The sequence below is a fragment of the Ictalurus furcatus genome, chromosome 12 (assembly GCF_023375685.1).
Source record: "Ictalurus furcatus strain D&B chromosome 12, Billie_1.0, whole genome shotgun sequence".
NCBI classification, from domain to species: Eukaryota; Metazoa; Chordata; class Actinopteri; order Siluriformes; family Ictaluridae; genus Ictalurus; species Ictalurus furcatus.
This window is the reverse complement of record NC_071266.1, coordinates 3,138,350-3,155,421: the sequence shown is the minus strand read 5'-3', so window position 1 is coordinate 3,155,421 and position 17,072 is coordinate 3,138,350. Positions and strand designations below refer to the sequence as shown.

General features: G+C 37.8%; 1 protein-coding gene across 2 annotated transcripts in view; it reads right to left on the bottom strand.

Annotated features, from left to right (window-relative positions):
* Nucleotides 1–17,072, bottom strand: part of gnas (GNAS complex locus) — a 98,754-nt gene that overhangs the window by 36,030 nt on the left and 45,652 nt on the right. For both annotated transcript variants that reach the window (XM_053638209.1, XM_053638210.1), the window contains one exon: nt 11,819–11,916. In XM_053638209.1, the coding sequence (XP_053494184.1) occupies nt 11,819–11,916 (98 nt within the window). The remainder of the gene's footprint in view (nt 1–11,818; nt 11,917–17,072) is intronic.

Below are 17,072 nucleotides of genomic sequence, written 5' to 3'. Positions count from 1 at the left end.
TGTGCTAACCTTCAAAACAAGGAGCTGCTAATTAACTGTAGTTAACCTAAATTAGCCGACTCATCAACAGACAGTGCATAGTATGTACATTGTATGCCACAAATAAGCTCTGCTAGCTAGCTAGTTGGATAGGAATCTGGAATATTCAAAAGCAAAAACACCGAGAAGGGAACCAACTCTGTGTTAAGAAAAAAAATAAATTATAAATGCAGCTAAAAGAAAGATGCTTACTATACACAGCCCATAACGATGAATGCTCATATACAAGCACGGTGCATGGCTAACTAAATATAGGACAGTAATGCTAATGATGGAAAATATTACATATCTGTGAGTGGCAAAAGTATGCAAACCTTTGCCTTCAGTATCTGCTGTGAGCCCCTTGTGCAGCAACAACTGCAACTAAACGTTTGCGGTAACTGTTGATCCGTCCTGCACATCGGCTTGGAGGAATTTTAGTCAGTTCCTCAGTACAAAACAGCTTCAACTCTGGGATGTTGGTGGGTTTCCTCACATGAACTTCTTGCTTCAGGTCCTTCCACAACATTTCTATTGGATTAAGATCAGGACTTTGACTTGGCCATTCCAAAACATTAACTTTATTCTTCTTTAACCGTTCTTTGATAGACAACTTTAGTGTATGGACTGATATCCTGATATTTTTCTTTAGAATTCGCTGGTATAATTCAGAATTCATTGTTCCATCAATGATAGCAAGGCATCCTGGCCCAGATGCAGCAAAACAGACCCAAACCATGATACTACCACCACAATGTTTCATTGATGAGATAAGGTTCTTGTGCTGGAATGCAGTGTTTTTCTTTCTACAAACATAACGCTTCTCATTTAAACAAAAAATTCTATTTTGGTCTCATGAATTTTTCCAATAGCCTTTTGGCTTGTCCATGTTAGCAAACTGCAGAAGGGCAGAAATGTTCTTGTTGGAGAGCAGTGGTTTTCTCCTTGCAACCCTGCCATGCACACAATTGTTGTTTAGTGTTCTCCTCATGGTGGACTCATTAACATTAACATTAGCCAATGTGAGAGAGGCCTTTAGTTGCTTAGAGGTTATTCTCAGTTCCTTTGTGATCTCATGGACTATTACATGTCTTGCTCTTGGTTTGTTTTTTTTCTGTAAATGATCTTTGTGGTTCGACCACTCCTGGGGAGGGTAACAATGGTCTTGAATTTCCTCCAAATGTACTACTCAACTACTCTTTTTCAGAGGTCCTCAGAAATCTCCTTTGTTCGTGCCATGATACACTTCCACAAACATGGTTGTGAAGATTCTTCATGAAGATTCTTCGAAGATCAGACTTTGATAGATCCCTGTTCTTTAAATAAAACAAATAAAAAACTCTCACACCTGATTGTCATCTCATTGATTGAAAACACCTGACTCTAATTTCACCTTCAAATTAACTGCTAATCCTAGAGGTTCACATACCTTTGCCATTCACAGATATGTAATATTGGATCATTTTCCTTAATAAATAAATGACCAAGTATAATATTTTTGTCTCATTTGTGCCACAAGTGGCTTCTCTCTTCTCTTTGAAAATCTAATGTTTCAGGTAATATTTATTCAGATATACAGGAAATTCTAAAGGTTTCACAAACATTCAAACATGACTGTAGAAGAAAGCACACTCATCGAGGTAGAAAAGAATTTGTGGAAGTTAATACTGGCCCCATACACGCCTGCCTCACATTCACAACTGTACCTCAACATACTCTTGTGTTTCAAGAGAAAACTTGCAGTGAAAGCCATTTTTAAGAACTGTGAATCTTTCTCCCCCAACTGGGGCAATGATCTGCCTTTCAAAATAATTTTCACTGTAGACCTTGTTTTCCAGGAGATACGCTTGGTTGTGTGTGCAAAAATATGAATAGAACTCCCCCAGTGGCCAATCTCCGTAATCCCTACCCTACCATTCAAATTTCGTGACGATAGCTCAATGCTAATCCTGATTATCAAATCAGGCTTAAATCACAACTGGACAGCAGAAGACTGGAGAAAGTGTTTTTTCCCTAATCTTCAACTGTCTAGTTTCAATGAGCCTGTGCCCATGATAGCTTCTGAATGCTGTTCTTGGCTGACATGAGTGGAACCCAATGTAGTTTTCTGCTGTTGTAGCTTATCCACCTCATGGTTTGATGTTTTGTGCATGCTGAGGTGGTACTGTATCCTTCCTGGCAGCTTGAACCAATCTGGCCATTTTCCTCTGACCTCTTTTAGCAACAAGGCATTTCCACCCACAGAACTGTCACTCACTCAATGTTTTTTGTTTTTCACACCATTCTGTGTAAGCTCTAGAGACTGTTTGTGTGAAATTCCCAGGAGATCAGCAGTTTCTGAAATACTCAAACCAGCCCTTCTGGTACCAACATCCATGCTATGGTCCAAGTCACAGAGATCACACTTTTTCTTCATTGTGATGTTTGATGTAAAAAGTATCTTAAGCTCTTGATCTGTATCTGCATGATTTTTTTTATTGTGCTGCTGCCATATGATCGGCTGACTAGATAACTGCATGAATGTACAGGTGTTGCCAATACAACTACAGTGTAGTATAGTGTTCCTTATTCACTGGGTTACTTGTTAAATGCTAAATATATTAACACAGTTAGACTCAAAATAAATACATAAATATGCCACGACAATATGTAATCACTGCTATCTAGCCTACCTTGTCTAGTGATTTGTAGTTTTGCCTGTGTTGCTTAATGAATTCTGTTTTACCTGGGTTTCAGTTTCAGGTTGTTTAGCACATGTGAGGGGTCTGACAGTGACACTGTTCTGATTGTCGTGGAGTTTGTAATTAATGTATGAAAGAATCCTGTTATGTTAGTAAGTATAATATTTAATCAATTAAGGAACGTAAAAAATGTAAATGTCATTAATTGTGCTTCCATGCCTGCTTTCTTTAACAAGATTTTAAAAAAAAGAAAAAATGATGTGCTTTTTTTAATATACACACTTTTATCTGTAAATGATGATTATATTATGTAATGCATATGTGATACATACAATTGTTTACATTTACTGGAGTTGCAGAAAAGTAATGAATTAGTCCTCCTCTACTTGTTACTTACACTGCAGTCATGCCTTTTGGGGCCATGTTAGAAGACATCATATTGGATAATGGTTATTACTGCAAAATTATTAAAGTTAAAAGTTATTTCATATCAGTGTTAGAAAAAGATTTTAATATTCCAAAATATTAAAAATGTAAAATTTACTTTAAATTTTAGGCATCATTAAACAATTAGCATTCAGTCAAACTGACAACAGAGGAGACACACACACACACACACACACACACACACACACACACACACACACTCCTCCATACAGAATCTCCCCAGACCCTTCAAATTTCGAGGTCCATGCTGGTGGACTCTCCTCTTCAGTTCACCCCACAGGTTTTCTATGGGTTTCAGGTCAGGGGACTGGGATGGTCATGGCAGGACCTTGATTTTGTGGTCAGTAAACCATTTTTGTGTTGATTTTGATGTATGTTTTGGATCACTGTCCTGCTTGAAGGTCCAACCATGGCCCATTTGAAGCTTTCTGGCAGAGGCAGTCAGGTTTTCATTTCATATCTGTTGATATTTGATAGAGTCCATGATGCCATGTATCCTAACAAAATGTCCAGGTCCTCTGGCAGAAAAACAGCACCAAAACATTAAAGATCCACCTCCATATTTAACCGTGGGCATGAGGTACTTTTCCATATGGCTACCTCTCTGTGTGCGCCAAAACCACCTCTGGTGTTTACAGCCAAAAAGCTCTATTTTGGTTTCATCTGACCATAGAACCCGATCCCATTTGAAGTTCCAGTAGTGTCTGGCACACTGAATGTTTGTTTTTGGATGAGAGTAGAGACTTTTCTCTTAAAACCCTTCTAAACAACTTATGGTGAAGTAGGGGATGTCAGATTGCAGTTTTGGAGATTTTCTGTCCCCAAGACGCAACTAACCTCTGCAGTTCTGCATATATTTAATTGTTTGTCTAATGTATATGTATGAGAGCCGAATATTGTTGTGAATTTTTTTGAAAGGTTAAACAATAAAGACAATTTTTCACAGCATTCTTTGCTCATATTTACCAGGGGTATCAATATTAGTGGAGGGCACTGTATACAGTGCATCTGGAAAGTATTCACAGCGCTTCACTTTTCCCACATTTTGTTATGTTACAGCCTTATTCCAAAATGGATTAAATTCATTATTTTCCTCAAAATTCTACAAACAATACCCCATAATGACAACATGAAAGAAGTTTGTTTGAAATCTTTGCAAATTTATTAAAAATAAAACACAAAAAAGCACAGTTTCATAAGTATTCACAGCCTTTGCTCAATACTTTGTTGAAGCACCTTTGGCACCAATTACAGCCTCAAGTCTTTTTGAGTGTGATGCTACAAGCTTGGCGCACCTATTTTTGGGCAGTTTATCCCATTCTTCTTTGCAGGACCTCTCAAGCTCCATCAGGTTGGATGGGGAGCGTCGGTGCACAGCCATTTTCAGATCTCTCCAGAGATGTTCAATCGGGTTCAAGTCTGGGCTCTGGCTGGGCCACTCAATGACATTCACAGAGTTGTCCTGTAGCCACTCCTTCGTTATCTTGGCTGTCTGCTTAGCGTCGTTGTCCTGTTGGAAGATGAACCTTCGCCCCAGTCTGAGGTCCAGAGTGCTCTGGAGCAGGTTTTCATCAAGGATGTCTCTGTACATTGCTGCATTTATCTTTCCCTCGATCCTGACTAGTCTCCCAGTTCCTGCTGCTGAAAAACATCCCCACAGCATGATGCTGCCACCACCATGCTTCACTGTAGGGATGGTATTGGCCAGGTGATGAGTGGTGCCTGGTTTCCTCCAGACATGATGCTTGCCATTCAGGCCAAAGAGTTCAATCTTTGTCTTGGTCTTGGCCTGAGAGTCCTTCAGGTGCCTTTTGACAAACTCCAGGCAGGCTGTCATGTGCCTTTTACTGAGGAGTGGCTTCCGTCTGGCCACTCTACCATTCAGTCCTGATTGGTGGAGTGCTGCAGAGATGGTTGTTCTTCCGGAAGGTTCTCCTCTCTCCACAGAGACACGCTGGAGCTCTGTCAGAGTGACCATCGGGTTTTTGTTCACCTCCCTGAATAAGGCCCTTCTCCCCCGATCGCTCAGTTTGACCGGGCGGCCAGCTCTAGGAAGAGTCCTGGTGGTTCCAAACTTCTTCCATTTAAGGATGATGGAGGCCACTGTGCTCATTGGGACCTTCAATGCTGCAGAAATGTTTCTGTACACTTCCCCAGATCTGAGCCTCGATACTGTCTTGGAATCCTGTCTTGGAGGTCTACAGACAATTCCTTGGACTTCATGGCTTGGTTTGTGCTCTGACATGCATTGTTAACTGTGGGACCTTATATAGACAGGTGTGTGCCTTTCCAAATCATGTCCAATCAACTGAATTTACCACAGGTGGACTCCAATCAAGTTGTAGAAACATCTCATTGTACATTTATGTACATGTAGATGAAAGATCAGAATTTTTTTGTGTTATTATTTTAGACACATTATATTTGTCAATACCCTTGACTTAGATGAAGATCAAATCACATTTTATGACAAATTTATGCAGAAAACCATAAAATTCCAAAAGGCTCACATACTTTTTCTTGCCACTGTATGTGTGATTATTTGCATAATATGTATGAGGCTGCGAGGGCGTGATCAAGCGTCAGCTGTGGACAAAGAAGAGGCGGGTCAAACTGGCAGGTAATGCGTGATGATTCTCACTTATATCTGATTACCGCCAGTCTATTTATTTGTGGTTATTTGTGCTTTCACTGACTCTCTTAACTGGCAAGACAGAGAGTGATATAGCTGTTGGAGCTTGAGAGACACGCACACACACACACACACGCACACACACACACACACACACACACAAAAAGCACAGACTGAATAAACACGAGCCCGTAGCTCAGCTGAAATTCTGCCTGCCTCTCCAGTCTTCCTCCACACCTTCACACACCAGGTTCTACAATGCAAATACTACTTTTTTTTTTTAACTAGTCCTAGGATTTTTGATCTTCACAAAATTTGTCAAACTACTCATGAGACTGTGAATCTCAATAACTATGAAAAATTTGTTGGCATTTGTAAACAATACTTCAATCAATTCTAAGGAGGTTAAGCTTGTTTTAATCAAACAGATGTAATTCAATATTGCTGATATGGATTTAAACCAAACTTGAAAGACATGTTCAGGGCAAGGTTCTGAGGACCTCTGCAAAGGTTGGGGCATGGCCATTGAAAAGAGACCAAGAAAAAAATAAAAGATAAAAGTCCTAATAGCTTTTTCTCAGGAACCAAAGGTCCAACTGAGCTGAAATAAGGTGTGCTGCATCAGTCTGCTAATCTGTAACTGGATTTTTAATAAACCAATGAATTACTTAAAAAACATGGCCATCTTCAGCCAATCAGCTTTCAGTAGGTATTTCACACAACTAGCATTGAGCTATGACAAAACTTGATTGGTATGTTCATCTATACTCTCTTTCTTGTTCTATGTATCTTGGAAAGAACTGGCCACTGGGGGCGCCATTTGCGAGGAGTGCTTGGACCCTACAGATCGCTGCTTGCTGCTATATTTATTGTTTTCCTTTGATAAAATGAATTATGCAGGCTAAACTGTAAAACATATCGACATGAAACTTGATAAGTAGATGCAGTTTCACAAGGTACTCAGAAAAATGAAATGACCAGATTGCACCTCTTGGTGGTGCTTTAGCGCAAGTGTTTATGTTTTGGTCTACATACTTTTTCTTTTTCTGTTCAATCACCTTTTCTACTTATTCCTTGGGTTCTTCCCAAAATCCAGCCTCAACTACAGTTATTTCTACCAACGTCCTTTTTTTTTTTTTTTTTGCTAATTTGTATAATACGCTAAACCTACATTTGTGAACTAATCCTAGGATTTTTTATTCAAATTTGGTTTCAAATTACTCAGTATAGGTTGTAGCTAAATAATTATCAAAACATGTTGAGATGTTAACAATATGGCCACCACAGTTCAATAAATGAAAATGAGGCAAAGTAAAGATATAAAGAAACCTATATAAATGAAATTTAGATTTAAAATTATGCCAGGCGAACACATGAACCTGATAGTCTTCTTTATTTTGCAAGTCTTTGCACTATTTAGTGCTATTTCAATAGTAAGTGAGACCTAAGAAATATCATTGCAGATATACAGTGGATAAAAAAGTCTAAACACCTCTTTTAAAATGGCAGGTTTTTATGATGTAAAAAAAAGAACAATTAAACTAAGTTAAACCATGTCAGAACCTTTTTTTTTTTTTTTTTTTACCTTTATTGCAACATATAAAAAAAAGTGACAAACAAACAGAAATGTTTTGGGTGGGGAGGAAAAACAAAAAACTTCCAATACCCAGCATAATTGTGCACACAACTTTATAATTGGAAATGTGGCAGTGTTCAGAATCAACCAATCACATTCAAACTCATGTTAAATACTAATTATTATACACCTGCAATCAATTAAAATAAGTGACTAACCCCAAATAAAGTACAGCTGTTCCTATTTGATTTTCCTGACATCTTGGTAATATACAACTGGAAAAGCCATAGGCCACAAAGAGCTTATAAAGAGCTTACGAGATCTCAATGTTGAAAAATATCAATCAGGAGAGGGTTACAAAAAATTTCCAAGGTACTGGATATACAATGGAACACTGTAAAGACAATAATCAACAAGTAGAGAAAATATGGCATGACAGTGGCACTACTAAGAACAGGACGTCCCTCTAAAATTGATGAGAAGACCAGGAGAAAACAGGTCAGGGAGGCTGCCAAGAGGCCTACTGTACAGGACCATTAAAAGAATTTCTAGCAAGTACTAGCTGCTCCCTACGTGTAACAACAATCTCCTGAATTCTTCATATGTCTGGGCTATGGGGTTGAGTGGCAAGAATGAAGCCTTCTTTTAACAAAAATAAACAAAACTAAAATCGAAGCCTGGCTAAAGTAAAAAAAAACACAAACAAACAAACAAACAACAACAACAAAAATAACATATCCAAGCTCCCAAAACCATGTGGAATAATGTGTTATGGTTTGATGAGACCAAAGTTTTCACCAAAAGAACACCAATCCTCAAAGTGAAGCATGGTGGTGGCAGCATCATGCTTTGGGGCTGCTTTTCTTCAGCTGGACTTAGGCTTTAATCAGGGTGGAGGCAATAATTAATAGCTCCAAATACCAGTCAATTTTGGCACAAAACCTTAAGGCTTCTGCTAAAACACTTAATTTCACCTTTCAGCATGACAACGACCTGAAGCACACCTCCAAATCAACAAAGAAATGGCTTCAGCAAAACAAGGTCAAGGTTTTAGAATGATAGTTCACAGACCAGAGTCCAGATCTAAATCCAATCGAAAATCTTTGGGGTGACCTAAAGAGTGCTGTGCACAGGAGATGCCCAGCCAATTGACAGAGTTAGCGGTGTGCACACTTTCTGAAAATGATTTCTATTATTTTTCACTTTCATTTATAGGTTGCAATTTCATAATAAAGGTAGAAAATGTTCTGACATGATTTATCTTGGTTTCATATTTTTACAACCCCAAATCCAAAAAGTTGGAATGCAGTGTAAAATGTAAATAGAAACAGAATGCAACGATTAGCAAATCTCATAAACGCATATGTTATTCACAATTAGGGTTGCAACTAACAATTATTTTGATAATCGATTAATCTGTCGATTATTTCTTTGATTAATCGATTAGTTTGGATTAAAAGGCCAATTTTTCTTTTCTGTATTTCAAAAATAAACACGTTACTTCACATTCTGCCCATTGTTGTCCTTCAAATATTGTACAAATTGAAGGCTATGAAAAATGTATTAAATGTATATATGTATGCTATGCTATACATTGTGTAAAGGATGTTTTTTTTATTATTATTTTTTATTTTGAAAACAAAAAAACAACTTATTGTCCACAAGCTTTAAAGCAGAAGTTAAATCATTATATTAAAAATGCTAAAAAAGTAAAACAAAAAGCACAAACTAAGTGTTAACTGGTAAGAGGTTGAATGTTCTGCAGTAACACATACATTCACTCATCTGAACACAGTAACGTTGCTTTATTCTGTAAATGTATGATACTTCTTACATTTCTATACAATTACATGTTATAAACCCATTACAGTTACTGCTCTCATAAACACAATTATTTTTGTTTGTAAATATAGCTAAATATAGCATCAAACAATATATTAGATCAAAATTATTATTTTAGACAGAGTTATTGTGCTTCCTTTCTATTGCGTGCAGGTTGATTGATGCGCATGCTCGGACTCGCGCTTATTCAGTGAAGTTTAATGGGGACTTCTTGTCAGGACGAGCCTTTATATAAAATGGAAATACTGGCATGAATTTCTAACATTTACAGGAAAGAAGGAAATGTACCATTTTAAGGAAAACATACGGTAATTTTGAATTTGATGGCTGCAACACGTCTCAAAAAAGTTGGGACGGGGCAACAAAAGGCTGGAAAAGTAAGTGTAACTAAAAAGAAACAGTTGGAGGAACTAATTTTGCAACTGATTAGGTTAATTGGCAACAGGTCAGTAACATGATTGGATATAAAAAGAGTATCTTAGAGAGGTAGAGTCTCTCAGAAGTAAAGATAGGATGGAGTCTGGATGGAAGCAGATGTTGCTCTAAAACCTGTATATACCTTTCAGCATTGATTGTAACTTTCCAGATGTGCAAGCTGTCCATTTCATAGGTACTAATGCAAAGCAATACCATCAGAGATGCAGGCTTTTGAACTGAGCACTGATAAAAAGCTGGATGGTCCCTCTCCTCTTTAGTCCTCTTTAGTTTAGAGGGTGCGGCATCCATGGTTTCCAAAAAGAATTAAAAATTTCGATACGTCTGACCACAGAACAGTTTTCCACTTTGCCTCAGTCCATTTTAAATGTGCTTTGGCCCAGAGAAGACGGTGGCGTTTCTGGATCAGGTTCATATATTCTTTGCATGATAGAGCTTTAACCAGCATCTGTGGATAGCACGGTGAACTGTGTTCACAGACAGTGAGTTCTGGAGGTGTTTCTGAGCCCATGCAGTGATTTCCAGTACAGAATCGTGCCTGTTTTTAATACAGTGCCGCCTGAGGGCCTGAAGGTCATGGGCATGCAGTATTGATTTTCACCCTTGTCTCTTGCGCACTGAGATTTCTCCAGATTCTCAGAATCTTTTGATGATATTAAGTACTGTAGATGAGGAGATATTCATAGTCTTGGCAATTTTACGTTTTGGAACATTATTCTGAAATCGTTCCACAAATTGTATACACAGTTTTTCGCAGATTGGTGAACCTCTGCCCATCTTTACTTCTGAAAGACTCTGCCTCTCTAAGATACTCTTTTTATACCTATGTTTATGTTACTGACCTGTTGTCAATTAACCTCCAGCTGTTTCTTTTTAGTAACACTTCTTTTCCAGCCTTTTGTTGCCCCGTCCCAATTTTTTTGAGACGTGTTACTGCCATCAAACTCAAAATGACCTTATTTTTTCCTTGAAATGGTACATTTACTCAGTTTAAAACATTTTATATGTTTTCTATGTTCTATTGTGAATAATATATACAATTTACTATAAAAACAGGGACACATTATATAAAACAGTTATGAAAATATTTATCCAATTTCCATTACATGGAGCATACTAATATTATTAAAATAAATGTTATTCAAGTTGTTCAAATGCATATACTATTTTTCAGTTAATAGCAATTTGTTATAAATGCTTTGTGGGAAGCTTTAGCACCAGTACAACATAGTAAAAGTTAGCCAGCTAGTAAGCAAAAACTCTTTACAAATATTTAACAGCTGTGTAAATAGGCCAGCTGATCTGCCTGGGTTTATTTCCAGTTAATTTAAGTCCAGATATTACATCAAGTTTAAGGTCCTTAATGGTCATCTAGGTCCATGATTCTTAAAGTGGGATCTGGGGACTCCCTGGAGTCTGCAAAGCATAGTCAGGAGGTTTGCTTTTTTCATTTTTTTATATATTTTGTCTTTTGTTAATAGTGGAAATCACAACCTACCATTATAAAAGTTAATAGAAATATGATAGAGTACTTAGATATTATGCTGTTTGATTGGTTAATTGAATTTAATGAGTTTAATCCAAACATCAATAACTCATATAGGCCTATAAAAACATGTAGGTCTATAAATAATGTCAACTTAATTATAATGAAAGGTTTTAATAAAAATGAAGTGAAAAGTTCAGAAATAAAAAACTCCATGTCTCCAATAAATGGCCAATATAGTATTGTACACATGCAAATAATGCCTAATATTTAAATGACTGATTATTAATGTATATATATATATATATATATATATATATATAAAACATAAATCTGTAATGAGGGGTCCATTGAGGGGGGTTCATCCTTTTTTGCAAATAGCAACCCAATCTAGATCACAGTGTTATGTAATGAGAATTATTTAAACCAATACTGCATTGACAGCTCAGCTGCATCTGTCTTGGATGTAATTTCATGAAATAACAACACTGACCTGTACTTCAAACAATACAACAATACAAGGAAGAGAGAACAATGGATGAAGTTAAAAATGATCTAATTTCCTTACCAATGTGGATTTTAAACTTTATTAAATAATGATTAGTCAGGTTAACCAATGCCCACCATTTAGCAACAGAGAAAGAAACAGAGAGAGAAAGAGAGAGAGAGTGAAAGAGAGAGTGTCAAAAGTCTATACTCACTACTGAGCACAGTCAATCAGCTGATACTCATTGGATCTGTCGAAGCAGGCTCTTACTCCCTCGTCGTGCCACAGGGTCTTTGTGTGTTCATAAAATTCCTGCCAAAATGATTGGAACAAAATTGAGCATGAGAAAAGGCGGAAACAAGAATAAACTAGGATTTCGCAAATAATTTAGTATTTGTCATGCTGTGTAATATCACAAAATGGACTTCATGAAGTAGTCTGGTCTTTTGAGGTAAAAGGTTTAAGGTGCCAGTCAACTGGATGCTTGAAAATGTGTGACTTACAGACAAGTGAAATTCCGAAACCAGCTGTAGGTCATAATTTCAGTATCAGCTTATTGACAGATAGCGTTTTTTATTTCTTTTTTAATATATTTTTTAGGCAATCAGCAAAGCAGCATTTATGAGACATGAAAGTCAGTTGACAACTGAATGAATGAAAGAAATGTAATAGCTGCCCCCCCAAGAAATATGCCTTGCCTGAATGCTGTCTGTAATGAGATTTTATTCAAATTAGCTATCAATATTGAGATTAATGCTGCACTTGCCTACTTTCACTTTTCTTTATGTGATCTGTGTGATAAACATGCTGTTTAGAGGAATTTGCAAACATACACAAACTGTGCTTTAAATGCATAGCTGGATTTCTTTTTCTATTTGTTATTCAAATGTTACTATCAAACCAATATTTAGAATCCGTGTCCCTAGACTATGGAGGTTAAGTGGGCTTTTACCTATTTATAAAATATTTCATATTTTAATGGTGCCATCTGACAAATTTTGTTTGCAATTCCAATTCCAATTATATTTGAGTGACTCAAGTAAAATATACATTCCCTGTCCACTTTATTAGGAACACCTGTACACCTGTGCACATTCATGCATCTAATCACCCAATCTTGTACCAGCAGGACAATGCAACAAATCATGCAGATACAGTGGTGCTTGAAAGTCTGTAAATGTTCTATATTTCTGCATAAATATGACCTAAAACCATCAGATTTTCACAAGTCCTAAAAATAATCAAAGAGATCCCAATTAAACAAATTAGGCAAAATTCTTGGTCACCTATTTATTGAGAAAAATTATGCAATATTTCATATCTGTGAGTGGGAAAAGTATGTGAACCTCTAGGATTAGCAATTAATTGAAGGTGAAATTAAAGTCAGGTGTTTTCAATCAGTGGGATGAGAATCAGGTGTGAGTGAGGGCCCTGTTTTATTTAAGGAACTGGGATCTATCAAAGTCTGATCTTCACAACACATGTTTATGGAAGTGTATTATGGCACGAGCAAAGGAGATTTCTGAGGACCTCAGAAAGAGAGTTGTTGATGCTCATCAGGCTGGAAATGGTTACAAAACCATGTATAAAGAGTTTGGACTCCACTAATCAATAGTCAGATAGACTGTGTACAAATGGAGGAAATTCAAGACCATTGTTACCCTTCCCAGGAGTGGAGACCAACAAAGATCACTCCAAGTACAAGACATGTAAAAGTCTGCGAGGTCACAAAGGAACCCGGGGTAACTTATAAGCAACTAAAGGCCTCTCTCACATTGGCTAATGTTAATGTTCATGATTCCACCATCAGGAGATCAATGAACAACAATGTTGTGCATGGTAACGTTACAAGGAGAAAACCACTGCTCTCCAAAACGAACACTGTTGCCCATCTGCAGTTTGCAGATCATGTGGACAAGTCAGAAGGCCATTGGAAAAATGTTTTGTGGATGGATGAGAACAAAATAGAACTTTTGGTTTAAATGAGAAGTGTTACTGTATGTTTGGAGAAAGTAAAATGCTGCATTTCCAGCATTTTTTTTGCTGCATTTGGGCCAGGCTGACTTGCCATCATTGGCAGAACAATGAATTTTGAATTATACCAGCGAATTCTAAAGAAAAATATCAGGACATCTGTTAATGAACTGAATCTCAAGAGAAAGTGAGTCATGCAGCAAGACAATGACCGTAAGCACACAAGTCACTCTACCAAAGAATGGTTAAAGAAGAATAAAGTTAATGTTTTGGAATGGCCAAGTCCAAGTCCTGACCTTAATCCAATAGAAATGTTGTGGAAGGTCCTGAAGCAAGCAGTTCATGTGAGAAAACCGACCAACATCCCAGAACTGAGGCTGTACTCTACTGAGGAATGGGCTAAAATTCCTCCAAGCTAATGTGCAGGACTGATCAACAGTTACCAGAAACTTTTAGTTGCAGTTATTGCTGTACAAGGGGGTCACACCAGATACTGAAAGCAAAGGTTCACGTACTTTTGCCACTCACAGATATATATATATATATATATATATATATATATATATATATATATATATATATATGAAAATCTGTTTTTGATAGATAGATAGATAGATGGATTTTTTGCTTTTGTTTTTTTTTGTACTTTTTTAATTACTTTTCATAACTTTTATGACTTTTATAAACTATATAACGGACAGGTGTGGAACATGAATGATCAAAGATGTTTCTGAACACTATAACTACTTTGAACAAGAGAACTAGGCTGTAATAACGTGGACTATTTTACATGTAAAACATCTTGCATTCCATTCGTCTTGCATTCTAAAAACATTCGCATACGAATGATGTAAATTGGGAAGAAGGGCGCGTCTCGTTATCCATGACAGTGTTAAATCAATCAGTGGGACACCTGTGCTTGCTTCTTTTTACATTCACCTCTATGTCAACTGCCGTGGGTTCACCGGGACGTGCTGCTCCGGCTCTCAGACCCTCACCGAACGCAGAGAGAGGTGAGAGTGCAGCGGGAATGCAAGACCTCGCGCTTGCAGGACAGTACTGGTGATATTTAGAAAGTTGCTAAGGTTTGTCCAAAAAGTTGCTAGATTTGTCACTTTTTTTTTTGGCTAAACAAGGTCGCTAAAGGGGTCTGAAAAGTGGCTAAGTTGGTAACACTGGTCTGAACTGACAGCTAGATAAAATGCAGCTAAACTCCGCCTCTCCCCAGCAAAAAGAAAATACAGAGGGAGAGGGAACACAGAGTTTTTACATTTATGCACATCCTATTTGAAAAGCAATAAAATACACCAAGTACCCAAATGATGTGTGTTTTTTTCCTTGAAAACAATTTGCACCCCCTTCCGATCTTTCCGCGCCCCGCAAAAAAAAAAGTTATCCAACCCCTATCACCCAAGTGAAAAACTAATTTCCCCCTTAAACTTAAAATCTGGGGATCTCACCTTTAGCAGCAATAACTGCAACCAAACGCTTCTGATAACTGGAGATCAGTCTTTCACAGCACTGTGGTGGAATTTTGGCCCACTCTTCATTGCAGAACTGCTTTAGTTCAGCCACACTGGAGGGTTTTCGAGCATGAACTGCCCGTTTAAGGTCGTGCCACAGCATCTCAATTGGTTCATGTCAGGACGTTGACTAGACCACTCCAAATTTTAATTTTGCTTTGTTTGAGTCATTCATTGAGGTGGACTTACTGCAATGCTTTGAATCATTTTCTTGCTGCATAATCTAATTGCACTTAATCTAATTGCGCTAATTGCGCTTCAGTATGGACTGAAGACCGAATATTCTCCTTTAGGATTTTCTGAACAGAATTCATGTTTTGCTTATTTACTGCAGGTTGCCCAGGCCCTGAAGCAGAAAAGCATCCCTACACCATCACACTACCACCACCATACTTGACCGTGGATGTGATGTTCTATTTGTGGAATTTGGTGTTTGGTTTACGCCAGATGTAACGGGACCCCTGTCTTCCAAACACTTACACTTTCGACTCATCAGTCCCAAGCTCATTCTCCCAAAAGGTTTCAGGATCATCAAGGTGTGTTTTGGCAAAATTCAGACGAGCCTTAATGTTCTTCTGGGTTAGCAGTGGTTTTCATCTCACCACTCTTCCATGGATTCCATTTTTGCCCAGAGTCTTTCTGATCTTGGAGTCATGAACAGTGACCTTTATTGATGTAAGAGAGGCCTGTAGGTCCTTTGATGTTGTCCTTGGCTCTTTTGCAGGATTCGTACACATGCATCATAATAAAATTCCAGGACTTTCAAGGACTTTTCAAGCATATCCAATTTTTTTTAAGGACTACACAAGAGATTCCATTCAAACATGTTGTTTATTTGTTCTTTTAAAATTCTAAAAATTAATTAATAATAATAATAAAACAACCAATTTTATATGGCACCTTTTCCTATATGACAACATATATGAACAATAAAGAGACCTTATAAGAAATATAAGAATATACACCAATTAGCCATAACATTAAAACCACTGACAGGTGACTTGACATTAAAGTAACATTGATTATTTCATTACAATAGCACCTGTCAGAGGGTGGGATATATTAGGCAGCAAGTGAACAATCAGTTCTTGAAGTTGATGTGTTGGAAGCCGGAAAAATGGGCAAGCGTAAGGATCTGAGCGACTTTGACAAGGGCCAAATTTGTGATGGCTAGACAACTGGGTCGGAGCATGTCCAAAATGGCAGGTCTTGCGGGGTGTTCCCGATATGCAGTGATTAGTACCTACCAAAAGTGGTTCAAAGAAGGACAACTGGTGAACTGGCGACAGGGTCATAGGCACCCAAGGCTCACTGATGCGTGTGGGGAGCCAAGGCTAGCCCTTCTGGTCCGATCCCACAGAAGAGCTACTGTAGCACAAATTGCAGAAAATGTTTATGCTGAGTATGATAGAAAGGTGTCAGAACACACAGTGCATCACAGTTTGCTGCACATGTGTAGCTGTGTAGCTGTAGACCGGTCATGCTGACCCTGTCCACCACTGAAATCACTTACAACAGGCACACGAGCATCAGAACTGGACCATGGAGCAATACAAAAGGTGGCCTGGTCTGATTAATAATGTTTTTGTTTACATCATGTTGATGTAAACAAACACTGTGTATTTGTCGCTTAACTGGGGTAGATATGGTATCAATCTGATCGAGCATCTGTGGGATGTGCTGGACAAAAAAGCCTGATCTATGGAGGCCCCACCTCACAACTTACAGGATTTAAAGTATCTCCTGCTAATGTCTTTGTGCCAGATACCACAGCACACCTTCAGAGGTCTTGTGGAGTCCATGTCTTGACAGGTCAGAGCTGTTTTAGCAGTACAAGGGAGACCTACACAATATTAGGCAGGTTGTTTTAATGTTAAGGCTGATTGGTGCATTTATCAAGTTTTGTGATGATAGTTTAATTCAAGTTGAGTAAAATGCCTGCTGAAATCTGATTGGCTGAAGGCGGCCATG